This window comes from Eptatretus burgeri, chromosome 15 (assembly GCF_056783735.1).
Source record: "Eptatretus burgeri isolate ZD-2024b chromosome 15, Ebu_testis_v1, whole genome shotgun sequence".
In the NCBI taxonomy this organism is placed as follows: domain Eukaryota; kingdom Metazoa; phylum Chordata; class Myxini; order Myxiniformes; family Myxinidae; genus Eptatretus; species Eptatretus burgeri.
The window spans coordinates 66,049,752-66,071,311 of NC_140975.1; the positions used below are offsets into that span (position 1 = coordinate 66,049,752).

Genomic DNA, 21,560 nt, shown 5'->3' on the forward strand with positions numbered 1-21,560 from the left:
TTTTGTGTAATATTGTGTTTCTTCTTCTTTTACATTTGCTTTTGGTGTAATTGTATATGTGTGCTTTCCGTTCATCGTGAAATAAATGTGCTTTATGTTGAACTGTTTTCCCGTTTCGCTTCGTCTTTTCCTTTATTGAATCTCCATCTTACTTCACGTAAAGCGTTGGTCGTGGGCTAAAACGCCCGATAATTAATCGAACCGTCGAGGCCGACGATAACACCACTCGGTTATCCCGATAGTACGGAACGGGTCGCTTAAAGTGGCCCGTGTCCGAAGTCGACCTGCGGCGAGGTGCGATCGCCCGGTCTACCCTCCGTGTGGGTACTTAGGTAGGTCGAATTTGGCGAGCAACCCTATCCCACGCGGGGGCCGATTGGCACGATCGTGGTGAGGCCGAAAGGTCCACCCGTGACTGGTTCCCGGCGTTAGTCCGAGAGGGTCACGACGGGATTGTCCGTCCGGTGGGCGACGTGCCGCGATTCGAGTTACGTGGCCGTTCGCACGCCGGCGGGCGCGAATACTGCAACAATATTATAGTTGTAGTATATTCAGTTATATATACTGGTATATTCCAAACTGTTATATTTTTATTTCAGTAAAAAAAGAACTGGTATATTTATACCCACTCGTCACCGTCCGTCTGGCCGTACGTTCACCTTAGGGCCCCCCTGCGGTCACCTTGCGCGGGGCACCTTGAGGCTACCTTGCGTCTGCCTTGAAAATTCTATGGCGCCGCAGGGACGTCCTAAGGTCACCATGCGACATCAAATCAAAGACCGTACGGCACCCCCACGTTTTCGGTCTCCACAATTTCTAAATACGCCGTGCGACTACCCGAAAAATAAAAACATATGTGACTGCTACATTGTGTGACCGTGGAAATACTGCGGCCGCCCTATAATTGCTAGTGGCCGTAGATTTTTGTAGACCCTACGGCCGCCGTGCCAAATGTGACTTGGGCCTTACTCACGTTGTTGTTCTTCATCTTCTTGTGGACTTTTTTGTTTCACAGCCGACAGTTTTCATGGAAACTTCCTGAAACTTGGCGTATATATGTAAAAATACCCTGCGCAGACAGTAACGATCTCCGCTTTTGAAAATTCCTCCTAGAAAAAAAAGTTATGACGTCAAAATATCTCTGCTAATGGAAATCGCCTAAAAATTTATCTCCGAAACTAGGCAAGCATTTTGAATTCTGTTTGCGGGAATCGAACAGGGCATTAGCAGAGATGAATTACCGCACATATGATACATCACTATGACGTCATATCAATTTTGATGACGTCATTCATATTTTTTGACATTTTTTGTTTCACAACCCAGAGTTTTCATCGGATCTTCGTGAAACTTGCCATGTATATGCAGAAAGCCCACGCGCAGGCAGTAACCATCTCCGATTTTGGAAATTCTTAATAGAAAAAAAGTTGACGTCATAATATCGCCGCTAATGGAAATCGCCTATTCCATTATCTCCGAAACTTGGCAAGCTGTTTGAATTTTGTTTGCGGGAATCAAGCCGGGCATTAGCACAGATAATTTATTGCAAACCTGATCCATCACAATGACGTCATATTCGTTCTTACGACGTCATCATTAAGAGGACGAGGATCTTATCTCATTTGAGCTTGTTATTTCTGATTCTTATGGACGTTTCAATCACCTTCACTTTCGCACTGTTTACTTTTAGGTGTTTTTCTTTTGGAATCGGCGCAGGAGCCTCAACTGATCTTGTTCGTGGCATGGCAAAAGCTGGAGGGGGTATTGCTGAGTTTGTCTCCAACTCTGACAGGCTCCAAGCCAAGGTAATTCCGTAACTCGCCACATCAAAGTATTCTTAATTACCCGTTTCAGTCTGAAGCAACCAATCATACTTCTTGTTTTGTTTTTTTTAAGCCGCCACAGACAAATGTAATTGTTTGCTCTGCTACCTTGTCATATTATCACAGCACATATCTGCACTAGGGCACTAATCACCAAGAGCAAGTTTAGAACTCGGTCATGCTCTATTTGTCACATCTCCAAACATTGAATCACGTACACACAGCTTCAGAAATGAGGAAGATCACCCGCAAAAAATTGCCAGGTGAGTCCAGGTTATTTTCCAATGGATTGGGAAACCCAGTATTCCATTTTCAGTTGGCCGGAAACAATGGCCATGATAGATGGTGCTCCATTACTTCTGACTTGCCATACTAGCCATACGAGCGAGTTTCATGATTTCCTCAGTTTATCTTAGAAAACCATAAAGATTTGGTATGCTTTGATAAAGAGCTGCAGCTGCCTTTCTGCTTCACAAAAGTTACATAACTCTGTAGCCAGAGATCATGGTCATCGTCATCATCATCATCATCATCATCATCATGTACCATGCCCGATGTAGAGCGTTGACGCGACTGAAGCAGTTATTAGACTAAAATCCTGGTTGGACCACCACTCCAACTCAGGAAATCAGGGTATGAATTTGGAATTTGTTCATGGTGCCGGCGATAGCTCACTTTCTCTTCCAGAAGGACACTGATATATTTTATGTCCATCAACTGATGCTGGTAAATGTCAGGTCAGGTTAGGTATTGGAGCATGCACTGTAGCAGCGCATCGCTGCATCTACTTTCCACCGGTCCTCCAGAGGACTCCATCGAGCCATCTCCCCAGGCAGATGCCTGGCCCATCCCCATCACCTTGAGAAGCCAATCAACCAGTTGCAACTACAAGGCATGTGGTTGTCCCGTTGGCCTCTTCCACCCATGAGGCTCCCTCGCTGAGAGAATCTGGTGAACAGGATCAGCGTCAGGAAAATTAGCCACATGTCCATACAGCCACAGATGATGCTCACAGACTAGACAGGAAACAAATCTCACCTGAGTCTCTCTTAGCAAATACTCATTGGACACAAAGTCTGACCAGCAATAGCCAAGGATTCTCCGAAGAGACCTGGTACCGAAGGAGTTAAGCCCCATCTCAGATCATTGATCAGAGTCCGAGTCTCACATCCATAGAGCAAGACTTGGAAGCAGCAATGACTAAAAGACTCAGACTTTCATCCTCCTGAAAAGGTACCAACAGCACCACACCCTATGTTCCAGTGAATCCATGACTCCTCAGGCCTGACCCAGACATCCCTCGACCTCTGGTTTACAGCATGTGGAGACATGAATATCACTCCCAAGGTAAATGAATCTCTGTGACCTCAACACCCTTGCAACAGAGAGGAACAGACAAGACAGCAACATCTAAGATGTCGTTGAAAGCCTGGATCTTTGTTTTGACACAGGAAGCCCATAATTCCAGTGGCTCCGACTCCTCGTTCAATGCCTGTCGAGTCCCCATAAGGATATCCAGCATCTCCGCAAAGACGACTGCATCAGCTGCGAAATCAAGATCACAGATCTTGGCATTCCCAAACGATGCACTGCAGCTTGATCTCTCTCACATCCTCCACAAAATCCAGTTCATACAAGCGCTGAAAAGTATAACGGCCAGTATACATCCCTGACGAACTCCAGTCGCAACTGGAAATGTCAGAAATGGAACCACCACACCTCTTAGCACTCAATGCTAGAGTATAGTTCAGAAATAAGATCGATCACTTTTGGTGGCACCCCACAAAGACCGAGAATCATCCAGTGGGAATCCTGATTCACTGAAATGAATGCTATGTGAAGATTAACCGAGGCTGTGAGCAGCTCCTGCGGAAACTCTTGCTGCGTTTGGTGGGGACGCAAACAGCAAGGATGCGGTTAACCGTTGACCTCTTTGCTGTAAAACCCGACTGCTCTCTGTGCTCAAGCAGATGGCAAACCCCATCATAACTATCTGAGCAAAGATCTTTCCCGGCACTGAGAGAAGCGTCACCCCTCAGTAGTTGTTGCAGTCTTGGCGATTACTCTTCCCTTTCCAGAGAGGGACAACAAGGCCCCTCTTCCATTCAGTTGGGATGATGCCTGTGCTCCAAACAGAGCACAGAACTACATGCATCGACTTGAGTACAGCATTTCCACCAGCCTTGAGAAGTTCAGTATGAGGAGCTTTACTGCCTTTCAACTGGTTCACTGCTGCCTGTGTTTCCACAAACGAAGGCAGTTTTCAGTTGATTGGACGGTCAGCTATAGGCATAGTCACATCATTGACATCCAACTCAACAGTTGGTGATTCAGCCTGGTATAGCCACTCAAAGTAATAGGCCCAGTGAGCCTTCACTTCAGACTCCTCTGTCAAGAACTTACCATCTTCTGCTCTAACTGCAGTACACCAAGGGACACGTTTGGAGAAACTCAATGTACAAATTCCTCTGCAAGCAGGGCGAGAATCACTTGACCACACGTGATTCTCTACCCCTTCACAGATTCCTCGCACATAGACCTCCTTATCCACCTTCAGCAAACTTAGTTTTACACCTCAGCTCCCCGAACAGCTCAGCTTTGCCATCAAGCCTGGCCCTGTGCTTCTTGTCGATGGTCTCCAGTGTTCCTTAGGCGACAATGTTATTCTTCACCTGACGATGGGTTCCAAAACAACCACTGGCAGCATCAACGAGGGTAGTCCTGAAGGCACTACACAACTCTTTAGGATCACCTGAAACACCCAGACCCTCCAAATCCCCACTCAGCCTGTTCGCAAAGTCCTCAGCTACCCTCTTATCCTTGAATTTGCCATAATCCAGCCTTGGCCTGGATTTAAGATTTCATCTACAACTTCAGAGTTGCTACAACAAGCCTGGAGTCGGTATTGAGGAACTGAGCATTCCAGTCGACCCGGCAGTTCTGAATCATCCTCCAGTGACCATCAATGAGGACATGGTCAATCTCCTTTTCCACACCACCAGCGTTGGAATACCAAGTCCAGCGATGAGCCTGTGGGCACTGAAACCATGAACCAGCCACCTGAAGTCCACAACTTCTTGCAAAGTCAAGGAACCTAGTGCTATTCTGGTTCACAGTTCCAGACCTATTGGGTCCAAGGCATCTCTCAGTTATCCCCATCAGTGCCAGTCGATGCATTGAAATCCCCCAAGACGAGAAGAGTATCTTGCCTGGGGCACGAGCCAACCACGGACTCAAGCACAACATAGAATGCGTCCTTCACAGTGAGATCACTCACCACAGTCAGAGAATATACAGAGACCAGAGAAATGACACTCAACGAGTGATGAATCCTCAGTCTCATAATGCGCTCTTGGACTTGTGTTACCTCAATTATTATGTCAGCTTATTGGACACAAATGCAGCAACCCCTTGAGTATGGTAACCATCAGAGTGACCAGACCAGTAGTAGGTGTAACCAACCACCATTATTTCATCACTATCCGGTCTCTGAACCTCAGAGAGTGCTGCAATACTGATGTTAGAATTCTGAAACTCAGATGATAGCAGAGACAGGTGTTCATCCTCTCTTAGAGTGAGGACATTCCAGGAATCCACCTGAAGGGACTGCCTCGGGACTCGGTCGTCCAATCCCCTCATCTGGTGAGCTGCTCTGTGAAGGGCAGCTGCACAGGAGATACTCCCACAGAGTGGGTTTTCAGTTTTATTTGCTTTATTTGTGTGTGTGGTAGAATGAAATGTTTTCCAGTGGCCAGAATGCAAATCCTGCCACCAACCTCCTAGGGAAAGGTAACCCCACTGCAGGAGGACGTCCGCAGACAGTTGGCACCAGATATGTTGACTCACAAGGAACTCCGTCCTTTGACAGGTTTTGTTTTTAATCCTGCTGGGTGTCCATATCCATACACCCTCCTTACCAGGAAACCTGGTTGGGGAGACAGCTTAGTTGCTGACAACCCAACCATAAAAGAGGTTAGTACAGGTTTACATGGTACCTGCAGCAAGTCACAGATTTGTTCTGGCCTCACCTGACAATAAATGCGATGCCTGTAAGACGGTACACACATTAAAAAAAAAATGCCTCATGCTACCAGTGAAACACCAGGATGACAGTTTTTAACTGGGCTGAGATTCAAAAACCTTGGCTAGATGGCTCAGGCAAGTATGAGTAGCTCTACACCATCCTGCCAGCGAAAAGAGTGTATCAAAGATCCATTTGTGGGCATTGAAATCCCATGAATTGGTGATCCTGACAATAACCAAATGTAGCACACATAGGTGTGCTCATTCACATGGAATTCACATCTTTACGACACGTCTTACTACCTATGTATGGTTGTCATTAAAATGCACTTAATATGAACATGTACTGATGCCTTGCGAGGTTTCTTTGAAATTGTCAGGGTCAATAACCATGGGTTTTAGTTTCACCTAGTTTGGGCATAAAGTAGTTGCAAACTTCATTTTGGAGAGGAGGCTAATTGGGGCTTCTTCGGAGCCTTGTATTTCTGTCTCACCTTATCTCAATCAATATCTGTTTTATCCCTTTGGCATCATCCATTTGCAGGTTTTGGGTGCGCTCAACTGCGCTCTGCAGCCGGTGTTGACAGACGTCTCTTTCTCTTGGCATCTTCCTTCGACACTCTCTGCAGTAGTCACCCCACGAGTGCCATCCAACATCTTCCTCACACAGCGCACTGTGCTTTATGCACACCTGCAAGGGAAGGTGAGATGGAGGGATTGTTATGGGAATCGCCATTGTACTGCTGATATAATGGATCTCAGAAATGTTTCAATTGGGAATAATTTTTTTTTTTGAACGTTCAGTCGACACTTCGAATCAAACAAATTTTATAACCGCTAAGGCGATCCGTTACTGTGACCAATTGTTAACTTTCATTCATCGTTTCCTCATGGAGCAATCGAGAAAAACAGTTGAAAGGACGACAGAAGAAGAAGGTTTCTTTCTCAAAATGAATTGATTAAATTTAAAAAAAAATCATGAAAACAATTAAAATGTAAATACAGCAGTTCGCCGATTTACGTCATTGATCCGTACTCACAATACGATGTTATTCTGAAACGATTTTACCAAAAACATAGTGTTATAATGGGGGGATGCGTTGCCAGGGGAAAAAATATTTCACCCAAACTTAACTTGACCTTCACTCAAGTACGTATGAGATTACACTTCAGCACGCTTAAGTACATACTTGAGCATATTTCCCCACAGGGTGAAACATGTGAGGCTGGGAGATCAAGCGGCATGGCATCTACTGAGCACTTGTCATGTTGTCGGTTCTCCGCTAGCGGGTGAGGTGACGTCGTCAATTCTACACTGGCAAATGGCAAGCCACTGTATTTAATAATAGGGGCAACACCTCTGGGCGCTCACCTGGTAGTGGTAGGATAAGAAAACCAAGGAACCACTGGTAGGTGTGGATAACCCACAAAATATTTAACGAGGAAGAAAATAAATACCTAACAGCTCGGTAGGAAAGGGGTCTCGGGGGTTTTAAAGAGTGTGACTAGGTCCTTCGGGTTCTAAAGTGTCAAAGGGGTTTGAAAGGGTCTTATGGGTCTTCGGAGTCTTAGAATTCTACAGGGTCTTCGGGGTCTATTGTAATTAATACACCAACTCACATTCTGTGCGGACAAACAGACCAAAATGTAATACCCTCTCCTCTGGCATGGGTGAAGAATAAACAGCAGTGATAACTTGGCATGTGTGGGAAAGAAGCAGAATATTTAATAATGAGAAAACGAGGTTCTGATTCAGCTTCCACAACAACTGTCTTCCAGGTGAGGAGAGGCTCCAAGTATGACAAGTGCGAGTTGTTTCAATACCCCTGTTTAGGGTGAAGACGTATGGCCAGTCTCAGGTGGAGAAGTTAGATATGTTCTAGATTTAGTGTCATGACCATACAGTGCCATAAGAAAGTATTCACACCCATTTACTTTGTCACATTTTGTTGTGTTACAGCCTGAATTTAAGATGGGTTAAATTGAGATCTTTTTTTGTCATTGATCTACAGAAGATACCCCGTAATGTCAAAGTGGAGTTTTTTTTTTTCTTCTTCTTCTTTTTCAAATTAATTAAAAATGAAAACCTGAAATGTCTTGAATCAATAAGTATTCAATCCCTTTGCTATGACAATCCAAATTAAGCTCAGGTGCATCCAATTTCCTTTGATCATCCTCAAGATCTCTCAACTACTTGATTGGAGTCCACCTGCAGCCAATTCAAGTGATTGGACATGATTTGGAAAGAAACACATCTTTCTATGTCAGGTCCCACAGTTGACAGTGCATGTCACAGTGGAAACTCTACTATGAAGTCCAAGGAACTGTCTGTAGAACTCCAAGATATAATTTTGAGGACATGAAGATCTAGGGAAGGGTATAAAACAATTTCTAGAGTGTTGAAAGTTCCCAAGAGCACAGTGAGCTCCGTCATTAGGAAATGGAAAGAATATGGGACTACCCAGTCTCTTCCTCGAGCTGGCCGTCCGACCAAACTGAGCAACTGGGCAAGAAGGACGTCGATCAGGCACGTGAACAATAACCCATTGACCACTCTGACAGAACTAGAGTTCCTTGGCTGAGATGGGAGAACCTGCCAGAAGGACAACAATCTCTGCAACACGTCACAAATGTAGGCTTTATGGGAGAGTGGCCAGATGGAAGCCACTCATGAGAAAAAGGCACATGACAGCACGTCTTGAGTTTGCAAAAAGGCACGTGAAAGATTCTGAGAGCATGAGGCAAAAGATGATGTGGTCTGATGAGAAGAAAATGGAACTTTTATTCCTGAATGCAAAGTGCCACATCTGACAGAAACCGAGCACAACTCATCACCCCTCTAACACCATCCCTACCATGAAGCATGATGGTGGCAGCATCATGCTATGGGGATGCCTTTTCAGCAGCAGGGACTGGGAGACTTGTAAGGATCGAGGGAACAATGACTGAAATGACAGGCAAATCCTTGTGGAGAACCTGCTTCAGAGTGCAAAGAGCTTAAACTGCAGCAACGATTTACATTCCAACAAGACAATGACCCTAAGCATACAGCCAAAGCAACACTGGAATGGCTTCAGAACAAGAATGTGAAAGTCCTTGAGTGGCCCAACCAAAGCCCAGACTTCAATCCCATTGAGAATCTGTGGAAAGACTTGAAGTTTGCTGTTCACCAACGCTGCCCATCCAACTTGACAGATCTGCGAGGGAGCTTGAGCAAATCTGCGAGGAAGAATGGGAGAGAATCCCCAAATCCAGATGTGCAAAGCTGGCACAGACATACACAAGAAGACTCGAAGCTGCAATCGCTGCCAAAGGTGCTTCTACAAAGGATTGACTCGGGGGCGGGGGGGGGGGTTGAATACTTATGTAAATTAGATATTTCTGTCCTTCATTTTCAATGAACTTAGTGGAATTTCTAAAAACGTGTTTTCACTTTGTCATAATGGGGTATTTTGTGTCGATCAGGGACATTTTAAATTCAGGCTGTAACACAACAAAATGTGACACAAGTTGAGGGGTGTGAATACTTTCTGAAGGCACTTTATGTAAATGTATTTAATTCAGTGTTGATCTATATGTGGAATAACAAATTACAGCATCAAACGATCGAGGCATTTCCGCTATATCGCTGGACTTGACGTATTGGTGACGGATCGTATCTGCAGCAGTCTGATGAGCTTCGGTCACCCTCAAATTATGCTTCAGATATCCGTGTGAATGTTCCTCTCAATCGAAATTGTTTTTTGTTGTTACCAGTTCACCGGCCGGATTACGAGAGTCCTCTCTCGGACCCGCTTCCTGACTTTTGACCCTGAAGCCAACAAGGCACAGATAACTCTTTGGCATGACGAGTTGCTAAGCGACCACAGGCAATGTCTGAAACGACTAATTCTAGTAGAGTCCTCGCGTCCAAATTCTGCCTTTCCTTCCCGGTTATTTACTCACCCCAGATAAGGCCTGTGCTCTTGACGCCCCATCCTTATTTGTCAATTAAGTACGGCCGAGCGGAACCTTAAGTGGGATGTCGGCGAGTCTGACCGTAGCGAAACAGTGGGGCAAACTCCCGTCTACTAATTACATGCTGCATCTAAACAATTGAGAATGAGACAATCGATCATATTGGAAATGAATGGTCTTGTTAAGTAAAAAACACGTATTTATATGCAATGCAGTTCACAAAAGAGAGATATAAGCCCCTAGCACGCGAGCCCCTTCGACAATCCTTATCACGACTCTAAGGACGTTGGCTTACGTGGTCCCAATCTGAAAAGGGGAAGAGGAAGGAAGAAGAGAGGGTGGTGATGTAATGCGCCGTGTGGGGAGAAATGCGGTGAATGCTTCATAATGCCTAGGAAATCATGAATGCGTGTCTGTACCCTTGCCCTGAGTGAGTTGAAGAGAAACCTTTAATTCCTCTTTGTGCGTTCCAAGTAAAGGATTAGATATCGGGATAGCAAGAGAAAGCACATGCAAGTCAGTATGCAACTGCCGGCATGTCCAGGGAAAGAGCTCTGTGGCTGGCTCGCACTCGCTCCAAGGTAGGGCCCGTCTGTGTAGTGGCTCACAATTGCCCGGCTCATTCTTGGAGGACTCCTTCTGGCTCTTTGTTCCCTGGACGTTCGCGACACTGAGTTCTGGGCTCCTCAGACTTATAAAGCCCTCAGCCGAGGGGTAGCTTCAGAGTCGACGAGTATCCTGGCATCGCTTGTTGTTCACCGTGCGGCCTTTGCATTGGAGTCTGGCTGTTGCTATGCAGCTCCCATTGGCTGCACTCCCGGCTCCATGTCGGAGTTGATGGCAGACCTGTCCAGATGTGTTCCTTGTTCCTGCTGCCTCGGATTGCACTTACTGTTCCTTGTACCTTTAACATTGTATTATGGTTTTGTAATGTAATGTAAAGCATGTTGGTTGCGCTGTAATGAGGTGCGGAGAACGAGAGGGATTAGGAAGGATGAGGAGAAGAGATTAGAAAGAAGTTAGAGAAGAGTTACAATTTAAATTCACACCTGCTACACAGATACAATGCATTTCCGGGTCCATTGATACGAGGAACGGTCATCGATCTCAACAGAATACAACTGAAATATCTAAACTCCAGGATTCCTTTATGTGTTGGATGCAACTCTCCAGCGTCTTCCAAAAGCGCGACGATATACCCAATCAAATTATTTCCCATCACGTATGCATTTCATTGTGTCGCTTCTCTCACTCGGCTTTCTGTTCTCGAATCTCCCACAGGTTCCTCAAGATAAGTGGGAAGGAGATGCAGTTTTCACTTACAAGCTTCGTGGTCAGCTCATGGAACATTCGCTCCCTTTCTCTTTTGGGGAAGAGGAAGGCATGTCTGGGTGAGTTCAAGGGCAAGATTTAATTGGAAGATAAAGAGTTGATTCGGTGGAAGATGCTGATGAGAGGGGGGAGTTAAATTGTGGTGATGAAATGTGATTGTGGATGTACTTGGTGTGGCATTTTAGAATTACACTGGATAACGAAATTTCTTCGCACTCTGCTCATCCAGATTTATTGTCCTGAAGGAATAGGTTCTGATTCTAGGATTGAGGTTGCCAAGGAGACCAATATCTTCAGGGCAATGGTGAAAAGGGCAGAATGCCATCTGTATGAAAACACTGGATAAATTAAATTTTGTTATACACGAAGGTCAAACTTGCAATCCTCTCGTCGTCCATTCCCCGGACAGAATGGTAAGTTTTCCTGAATTTTGTTCCTTTCCTTAGACACACAAGGTTTTTACACCCCCCCCTTCCACCCCCACCACCCAACCACCCCTGAGTGACGTAGCATTCCATAATGATTTGTTTTCAATTCAAAACAGACTGTCAAACTGACACAAACAGAAATTAATTAAAACAAGCCGGTCGGCGACATGGCTGCTCGCTCTAGATGGAAAGCTGGCCGACGCGACTTGCCGATATTCATGTACATGCTATCAATCAATTAAGCACAATAAATATGATTATCACAGCCCTCTTAGTTTGCGCCCAGAAACCCGCCTTGGGAAATTTCAGGCATGTTTCCAAAGAGACTCTAACAAATGGCAGCCCTGGTAATTCCATTTATCTATTCGCTAAAGATTTTATTTTTTTATATGATGCTGTAAGACATTCTCCTTGGGCACAAAAAAAGCAGGTCCCTCGGAGGTCCAGTTTCGGAGGTATTGATTTTTTTGTACAGTCCACAATAAGTGTATGATGTACGATAAAGTATTTTAGCTGTTGCTAAGCAACGGAGGTGTGCATAGCAACCATTCATTTTTGTGTACATGCTCGCCACATTGTACACATTTCACCCAAGTTTCATCAAAATCAGACTCTTTCTCTTAGAGATATTCGCAATTAACCGTTTCTGAAATGTTCGACATGTACTCACCCAAAACCTATCTCCTCCTACAAATATTTTTTGTTAGGGCTGCAAATTGGCATGAAGGGAGCTAGATAGATTGCGCACAGAACTCTAAGCTTTTCGATTTTTTGACCACTTTAAAGGGCCGTTGCTATGCCGTTGCTAGGGCCCAGGGTCCCATATCCGAAAGCACACGATTCCCAGAAATATTGGTCCTACCTACCAAATTTCATTGGAATCGGTTGAGTGGTTTAGCCCCTAGGCTTGACCAAAGTTTCGCGGACAGACAGACAGACAGACAGACAGACAGACAGATGGAAATGTCCAGAATAAGGGTGCTCTAAGAGCAGCCAACATTAAATTGATTGTTCTGCTTGTTTCAACTGTAGCTGTGTAGCCTTTGTGTCTCACAATGACATCATGCGAACCAACTAGTGGGTCATTATAATGCCGATGGTAATCTCAGGTTACCTAATACCTGTACGCATGTGTATGCAGGCATGGATTAGAAGGTCATATTTTGTAATGCATTGTATACCCAGCCTGTAGAACAACCCAAATGTATGCGATCGCATAGGCCCAGCCAGCTTGGAATATTCCGGGTCACTAAGACTCTAATCCAGTTTCTGGGACAAAAATCCAGGGAAATCTGGGATGGTTGGCAACTATGCAAGGCCTACGGAAAACGTATCTGGTTGTCGTAACACACCAGCTTTCTCAAAACTTTCTAAAATTGAGACTGAAAAAAGTTACATATTTATGAGGGTTGGAAAACAAGTTTTGAGCTTAACCCAGGTTGACCCGTAGTAGGCCGTTAACATGAACCCTTTGAACCACCTGGTCAATTTGTGTATAGTAGAGGAGCTGCTGCTCAGACATCCACACCCTGAGATAGCAAGCAGTGCAAGCTGATGTCAAGGAACCTCCAAGAAGAGCGAAACTTTGGCAACCTCAGTCCAATCAGGAATTTTAATTTGTTCAGGGTGTCGATGATTAATCGCTCTTTGCAAAGGACACCGTGGGATATTTAATGTCCACCAACTAATATTGGCAGATGGGCTACCCAGTCTAACGTCCATCCAAGGGCCGGCGCACATATTGATGAATCACCATGCCTGTGAAACACCAGGATGACAATTTATACCTGCTGGGTTGGGTCATGTCGGGTATGTACATACCTCTAAGGCGGAAGCTATCCCACCAACCCACTCCAAACAATAAGGAATAGTGAACAAGCACAACTAGTTCCTTTCTCAATGCAAATTGTTCCATCAGCTTTACTGAGAAGGCAATGCGTCCATCTTTTATTGTGATGAAGAAATGATTAAGAAAGACTTTTTTGCAACAGAAGCATTATGTTATTCTAAATTATCAAAAAATATCAAAGGACATTAATTAGAAACTTTGTGGAAAGTAGCTGCCTCCCTCCCACTCTCACCCACCCCCTCCCCCTCGTGTTGACTGCGGAATCACCTGGCCTTGTGTTTTATCCAATCCTGTTCTTCACATAGCTCTTTTTAACAAGTAGCCATTGCCATATCTAAATTGACATCCCCTGTTGCTATTCCTGATGTTTTTGCTTTTCTTACCCTCTTCTCCAGTTCACCTGCACTGTTTTCCACATTTACACTGTTTGTCTGCTTTTCCTTTTGTGTAGACGTCCCATGTCTACTTCCCTTCTGTCCATATTTCCTGACTTGTTACACCTGTATTATCCCTTGCCATCTGTCTCCATTCCCTTTGTTCCTTACGTTGGAGTTTCGGACGTCGGTTATATCGACATTCTCACTCTTTCGACGTTTTCTTCTGTTTTGGCAATCGATGGGTGTCCCAACCACATGTCATCATTCACGTTCATTCTCCCTTCTGGGAACCTCTTGACCCACTGGAAAGTGATCTTGACATTGCGTCTTCCCTATACCACTAGCTTCAATTTGTCTAAAATGTCCGTGCCACATTTGTTTAGTTTCACCAAAAACTCGATGATTGTTGTCTGTTCCATAAATTTGTTGTTCGTCTTCAGAACACGTTTGCAACGTTTATTATTTCAACAAAACTCCAGGAGGAGGAAAAGGAGGAAAAAATAAAAGTCAGACCTCGTTCATACGTACATACATATATCTATAACTTGCAAATACCACCTGACGCTTTGCTGACGGGAATACTGAGATAGCGGAGGAGTGGGGGAAGAAAGAGGTGAGGGGTGTGTTGGGAGGGGAGAGTGAGGAAGTCGGGGATAGTGAGTGAGAGGGAGTGGGAGTGAGGAGGTTTGAAGGAAGGGAAGGCAGCATGAGAGGAGGGTAATGGAACCGCCCTATTAAGCACTCAAGCAAGCACTCCAATGAAACAGTTGATAAGGAACAGCCGGCTGGGTCATAGTAAACACCATCCGAGATGACCGGAGACGTACTGAGTATCAAACGATGTGTGAGTTGGACAAATGAACACTTTTTCTAGCTGAGAACTGCTGAGAAGATCAATTCTGCAGTTTAAATTTTGAAATTCAATTCAGGTTGAGAGATTCTTGAGCTTATCATATTTCAGCTGTAACCCGTATCAACGTCCAGAGAGTTTTATGGGGATGGAAAGGGGGGGGGGATGGTGGGGGTGAACGGGTTTGGTCGGAAGTAAGCATGAGCTGAGGGGAAGGAAAGGCAGACGTGCGGTGGAGTGTTAATTACAATTCATACTCTTCTTCTTCTTCTTCTTTCGGCTGCTCCCGTTAGGGGTCGCCACAGCGGATCATCCGTATGATCCGCATAGTGATTTGGCACATGTTTTACGCCGGATGCCCTTCCTGACGCAACCCTGGCCGCCTCTTACGGCACAGGGATATGGTACACCTATTTTAACCGGGGTATACACCGGCCCAGTACACTGGTACTCATTTCGCCGACCTCGGAAGGATGACAGGCTGAGTCAACCCCCTGGTGTATTAATTCAGTGGCCCAACGGGGCTTGAACTCAGGACCTTTTGGATCCCAAGCCGCTGCCCTAACCACTGCACCAACACCAGGCTCTTAATTACAATTCATACTGTCTTATCAAAATTATTCTGCATAGAATAACAGTGAAGATGGAAACAAAATAATGTCTGAAATACATTTTCTGCCAGTCATACGATAAACAACCGCCGCCCAGACACGGCCGGAGACGACCTTATGATTTATCCAGGTCTACAGAAAGTGAAGAGGCTGTTGCCTGCTGATCAGAGGGATGAGAGATGGTACGGCAAAGGGTGGAGTCATCAGCAAAGAGATAAAGAAGATTTTCCAGGGAATCTGAGAGATCATTGATGAAAACCAGAAAAAGCATAGGGCCAAGAACACTGCCTTGAGGAACTCCAGTCTGGACGGGAAGAGGAGATGAGAGAATTCCATGAAGAGCCACATGTTGACTGCGACAGGAGAGGAAGTCTGCGAGCCATGAGTGGAGATTGCCTTGGATATCATGCCTTGGATTGGATGCACCAATCTTATCTTGATTACATCTCAAGTGAGGCGGCTGAACATTTACCGCTGATGCACACCGACTATGACACGTTAATTAGTTTTGAGAATTACCTCCCAGTCTGTCTAGGTTCAGACAATGCTGGATCAATGGAAGGAAATGACAATCATGGACAAGTTGAAACATTTTTTATGAAGAAAGGAATTTATAATGAAAAAAAATAAATACATTGAAGAACTTTTTATTTCCTTGCCAAATCAATGGATGAATTCAAATCAATCAAATGTTCAATCAACAAAATAATCTCAAACAAATAAATAATTCAACAAGCATTTAAAGAAAAATAGACAAAGAGCAGATGCTTATCACTATGCCTTACTTGACAATTAAACACTAGACAAGGGGATCCAGCAGATCATTCGGGGGGGGGGGGGGGGGCAAGAAATCTGGTCTCGGCTTACCAAAGCAGAAGTTGTCATGCTTTGATTAAAATAACCCAAAAATGTGTGAGCGTTCCTTGGTCTGCTGCTAGCGGCCTGCCTCGCCATACACCCACCTGCAAACAGGCTCGAACACCAGTCGACGTCATGTCGTCACCCCCAGGAAACAGGAACACCAAGAATCAGGTACGCCAAGAGCAGGTCTCAAGCAGAACCAGCATTAATGGTCCAACTGTCACCAACTGTCACAAACCATCAGGAGCTGTCATCAACTATCAGGAGCTGTCAAGATCTGTCACAAATGGTCAGGAGCTGTAAGAAGCTGTAACCAACCTCCAGGAGCTGTAACCAACCGTCAGGGTGGGTCTATCAGGAGCTGTCACCAATGATCAGGAAGACTGTCCTCCCATACTTTTTATCGGCGACCAGTGTGGGCAGAGCCTCAAACAAACTTTAGCCAAATCCAGCTTGCCCATTGGCGCATCACTGCACATGACCTCCAACCATCAATTCTCGCGATCATCATCTCCTCACCATCAAACGAGATGCGACTCCCAATCATCACAGGCCTGGCTTACGACACCATGTTCGGAGTGCTGGACAAATCCAAGAAAGCAGCCATTTGCCGGAACAACCGAGTGAATATGTGAAGCACTCACAAAACGTCAACAGGCAACCATCACCTCCCCGTTCAGCCCTGACACGAACAAGAGCCAGTCAGCATCCATAGAGTTGTCGAACGTCGATGGAAAAAAGGTGGTCCTGGGGGAAATGATCCGAGACCACAGGCATGTTTGGCTGTCAGAATAAACTATTCAGGAAAAGCCCGTGGTGTGGTTAATGACTCAAATGTTCTGTAAGTCCAAAGTGAAAATGATAATCAAAATATAATGTGTGAATATATCGTCTATTTCCAAGCCAATGTGTCTTGATGGGAAGGGAATAGAATAAGTCTCCGTTGGGCTAACGGCTTTCTATCTCGTGCACGAATGATGAATATTGCTTATGCAGAAATTAGGACTAATATATGATCATATGTCATGAATGTGTCATAAAGAGGAAAAGGTTATCCCAGAAGAAAGAAAGGGAATCTGTTCTTTACCCTTCTCCAATGCATCAAAGAGTTAGAATCCCACCAGACAAGGGGATGGGTCTATTCTGAACATGGAAGTAACTGTCTGAGGACCTGGATGGTGTGGACATGACTCTGATCCGATTCTGAAATCCTGAGCAATATAATATTTGGAAGGCAGGTATTTCTAATCATGAAATGTTTTCTTTTGTCGTACAGGTTAGCTCTGCATCGCCTGGCTGCGCGCTCTTACCTCTCCGATCTCTTGTACCCCCAACCGGTTTCTGACGAGACCCAGAAAAAGGCTCTCTCTCTGAGTCTTGCTGCAGGAATTGTTTGTCCTTACACGGCGTTTGTCGGAACAAGTACAGATAATGATGGGAAAGTCACTTCGGACATGCCATTGATTCGAGTTCCACGACAAATGATGGGACATAAAGGTGAGGAGTTGCTAACGTACTTAGAACGTTTGTAATAATTTTGCTTTTTTTTAAAAAAAAACTTAGCCAAACTGACATTTCCAGCTTTATAATAAGGTAACATTGTGTCCAATTTTTATTTCAGTGTAAATTGTGGAGCAAGATATGAACATTTTATGCCTGGTGTCGGCTTAATGATTAGGGTTGTGGGCTTGGGATCTGAGGATCCTGAGTTCCAATCCCACTTAGCTGTTGAATAAATACCAGGTGGGGTTGACTCTGCCTGTCATTCTTCCGAGCTCGGCAAAATGAGTGCCAGCTTGCTGGTATCTTGTGTCGGAGTGGCGACCCATTCAGGATTGTGCCCAATAGCCAAGGGGACTGCTTAGTCAGCACCAACGCTCTGCACAGAGTATGATCCCAATGGATGGATGGATATTAACATTCGTTTATTAATAAGCTTTACAAATTGCAGAGGATGTTCTTTCAGTGTAATATTTCCCCTCTTATTCCAACAAATGACAAACGACCGTACCATCACGTTTACTTTGTTTAACACAACAGTGAGGACACCTGTCAAATTTCGGTTGATGAAACCGAAAATTCGAACTGTCCACCAGTACAGAACGACACTAGCCATGACAAGGCCTAATATTCCTTAACTGGAAACATTTGTTTGCTGGACAAGTGTGCCCCTCCCCCATCCTGTAATTGGTGAGCCACATTGAGGTTTTCCTGTAATTTAGGGAGAATGTTTAGCTATTATTAGGCTTTGAAATGTAATTTTAAACTGGAGAGTAAGTTCCAATGTGTACTTCGCATGGGAATGGGCTTCGAACCAGTGCATCGAGGGAGAAAGGGTATGGGTGGGAGGGGGGGGATGGGAGCAGGATGTAAGTGTTACCATATTTGTGGATGTAATAAATATATTTTATCTTCACCCATTTTCATAAAAGACTGATGTTGGCTTGGCGGATAGGGCAGCTGGCTTAGGATCCTAGGGTCCTGAATTTGAGCCCTGTTGGCTGCTGAATTTTACAGCAGGTGAGGTTGACTCAGACCGTCAACCTTCTGAGGTTGGTGAAATGAGTACCAGAGGGGTACAGTTTACTGGTAGAGGGGCACAGCATCAGCCGCACAACTGTGCTTCCAAGAAATGATGGTTACCCGGCAGCTAAGCTGCCATAAGCAAGAAACAGAACAGAACCCATTTTCATTCAAATCGATGTCTTTAAAAAAAAATCGTTTTGTGTATGAGCTCGGAGGATTTATATACGAGCTAACAACTTGGTGGATTTTTACCTCCACCACCGAAGGTGAAGGAGGTCATGTTTTCAACCCTTTCTGTCTGTTTGTCGTCTGTTTGTTTGTGTCCAGGATATCTCAAAAAGTTATGGATGGATCCGGATGAAATTTTGTGGACCTAATATTCCTGAACTGATTCGAGTTGGGTGTGTGACAAGGACAAACCGATTCGATTTCGGTGAAGATCTGGATCCGGATCCGACGACTAGAATTTTTAAAGTGATTCTTCACCATTGAGAGATCGGGCTAAAAATTATATATTGTTGTGGGGCCGGGTATCGGTGGTGAGCACGACCGCTAGAGGGAGCAGTAGAGTCGGCTCCACCTAACACACCTGAATTTAGGTCGTGACCCTCGGATAAGTCCAGAAGGCACGGGTTCCTTTCAGGACCATGAATCGCCAATAATTCGACCGCATGGGGTAGGGTTAATTGTCAAACTTCAATATACCTAAGTACCCACGCGGCAAAGCTACCGGGGAATTCACACCCTCGACAGACCTCGAGTGGAACGAGCCGTTACCATGCTCGAACCATGTGTAACCCGAGCAGATGGTTACCAAGGCCCGTCGGTCCAAATGAACAATTTACTGCTTTGCTATTTCTCAACACGCACCTTGCTAAGCCAATAAAATTAATGACAGGGAATGAGCTGGGACATTCAACAAGACGGGAATTTATTTACAATAATCGGGGGACGAGGGGAGCACGTAAGGGCAGAGTTATCCGGATATAAAATAAATGGAAATTCATACACAAGCACTTATACAGGTGCGACTTAAAGGACTGGCCCGCACCAGACACACACCCCCAAAAAGAAATGGACCCCGTCGGGTCTTTATTGATACCCCCAGCTCGGAGGGAAGGTAAGAAATTAGCTTGGACCTTCCCGCCTCGTGCGGCCCTTGACGATTCGGCTCGGCGGGACTCAAACCCGCAACTCGATGCCGCTGCAAGCACCGGGTATGGAGGGCAACGTCGGGCTCCGGCACGCTCCTCCGGTAAACAACGAGACAGCGAGCGTCGGCAGACAAGAGAGGCAAGCGATTCTCAGAGGGAAAGACTCACAGGCAGGCGATCCTCCACAGTACAGGCTCAAGAGAAAAATAAAAAGACCTCTTCACGCACACCCGCGCTTCTCTTAACCCCCCCCCACACGGGGTGGGGGGGAAACCTGCCCCCGACGTAACTCGCTTCCAGATTGGCCGGTTCGTCTCAGGCGATCTGCTCGCCATTCGTGATTTGTCCGGGGGGCGTGGCAAGCATCCTTGTGGCCCATCCCCCCTGAGAGGCATTCCTCCTTCTTCGGGCGACGTGCCTCCACATTGGCTGGAACGCGGCGTACGTCGCTCACGCTTTGCCCATTGGCTGAAGGCAACACGTCTTGCTCGACCCTGGAGCAGAGCCAATGCGTCGGTTGCCAATGGAACTCCGCCCACAGGCGCTCGGCACATATGCTCGTCAGAAAGGCCGATGGTTGTTGGTGTTGTTGGGGTTGTTGTTGGGGTAAAAATCCAATCTATAAAATAACTTCACAGTGCACGTACACTTAATTCCCATTAGACATAGGGGAAAGGGAGCTATCCATCCACATTTACTAAACAAAATAACTGAACTACGGGGACCTGAATGTTGAGTGCTCATGGCTGCCAGATTCGTAACAATATAGCACAATATCTCAAAAAGTTGTGGACGAATTCAGACGATACTTGGTGGACATGTTGGATGTGTTGCAAGGACGAATTGATTCGATTTTTGTGAAGATCCGATTCCGGATCTGGATACGAGAATTATTTAATTTGTAATGTGATTCTTCACCATTGAGAGATAGTTTACAATTTGCTTTTTTAACCAAATACACCGAGGTTCCGTGAAGTGGTAATCGCTGGGCCGGCGGATAATGTTCATCGCCGTATTCATAACGCCGTGTGAATCAGAAAAATGGTCTTTTATGTTGATGTTTCTTTTTCTGAAGGTCTGGTTGTTAATTTTATGAATTTGAATTGGTAAAACATCAGATTCAATATTTGTGAGGAATTCTTCAGTGTCATGGGATTCCTCCTCAGACATCGCAGAAGTCTGGGAAACTTCAGGTCGCTGACTCCTGGGATATCGGAGTAATCTGTGGTATGCAGTTGTCAGCCTGCACTGTTTCTGAAGGAGGTTGAGGGGGAGGTTTTAATGGAACCTCATGTAATGTGAGGAGGGGGGGGTGGGGGTGGCGGAGGGGAGATTCTGTGATTATGTTGGACAATTTGTGATTCTTCCTCAGGACTATCATTGTCCTCAGACGTGCTTTCTAAGGCGGCTGGCACAGTGACTATTGGAGTTGAAAGATCATCAATAGCTAAGTTGCGACAATAAAGGGGATTTGAAGTGGATTGAGGGAGGAGGGAAGGGGACAACATGGGAGAGAAGGGAAGGGGACAAGAGGGGAGGAGAGTTCATTTCATGCAGTTCTGTGCTCTGCCTGGAACACAGGCATCATCCCAACTGACTAGAAGAGGGGCCTTGTTGTCCCTCTCTGGGAAGGGAAGGTTGGTCACCAGAACTGCAATAACTTCCGAGGTGTGACGCTGCTCTCAGTGCTGGGCAAGGTCTTTGCTCGGATGATTCTTGATCGGGTTCGTCACCATCTGCTTGAGCACCAGCATCCAGAGCAGTCAGGC

At 45.4% G+C, this 21,560-nt stretch overlaps 1 protein-coding gene across 3 annotated transcripts in view; it reads left to right on the forward strand.

The window, feature by feature from the left end:
• Positions 1–21,560, forward strand: part of LOC147012375 (von Willebrand factor A domain-containing protein 5A-like) — a 162,992-nt gene that overhangs the window by 48,315 nt on the left and 93,117 nt on the right. For all 3 annotated transcript variants that reach the window (XM_085856469.1, XM_085856470.1, XM_085856467.1), the window contains 4 exons: positions 1,691–1,805; positions 6,391–6,549; positions 11,085–11,194; positions 17,388–17,608. In XM_085856469.1, coding sequence (XP_085712595.1) covers positions 1,691–1,805; positions 6,391–6,549; positions 11,085–11,194; positions 17,388–17,608 — 605 coding nt within the window. The remainder of the gene's footprint in view (positions 1–1,690; positions 1,806–6,390; positions 6,550–11,084; positions 11,195–17,387; positions 17,609–21,560) is intronic.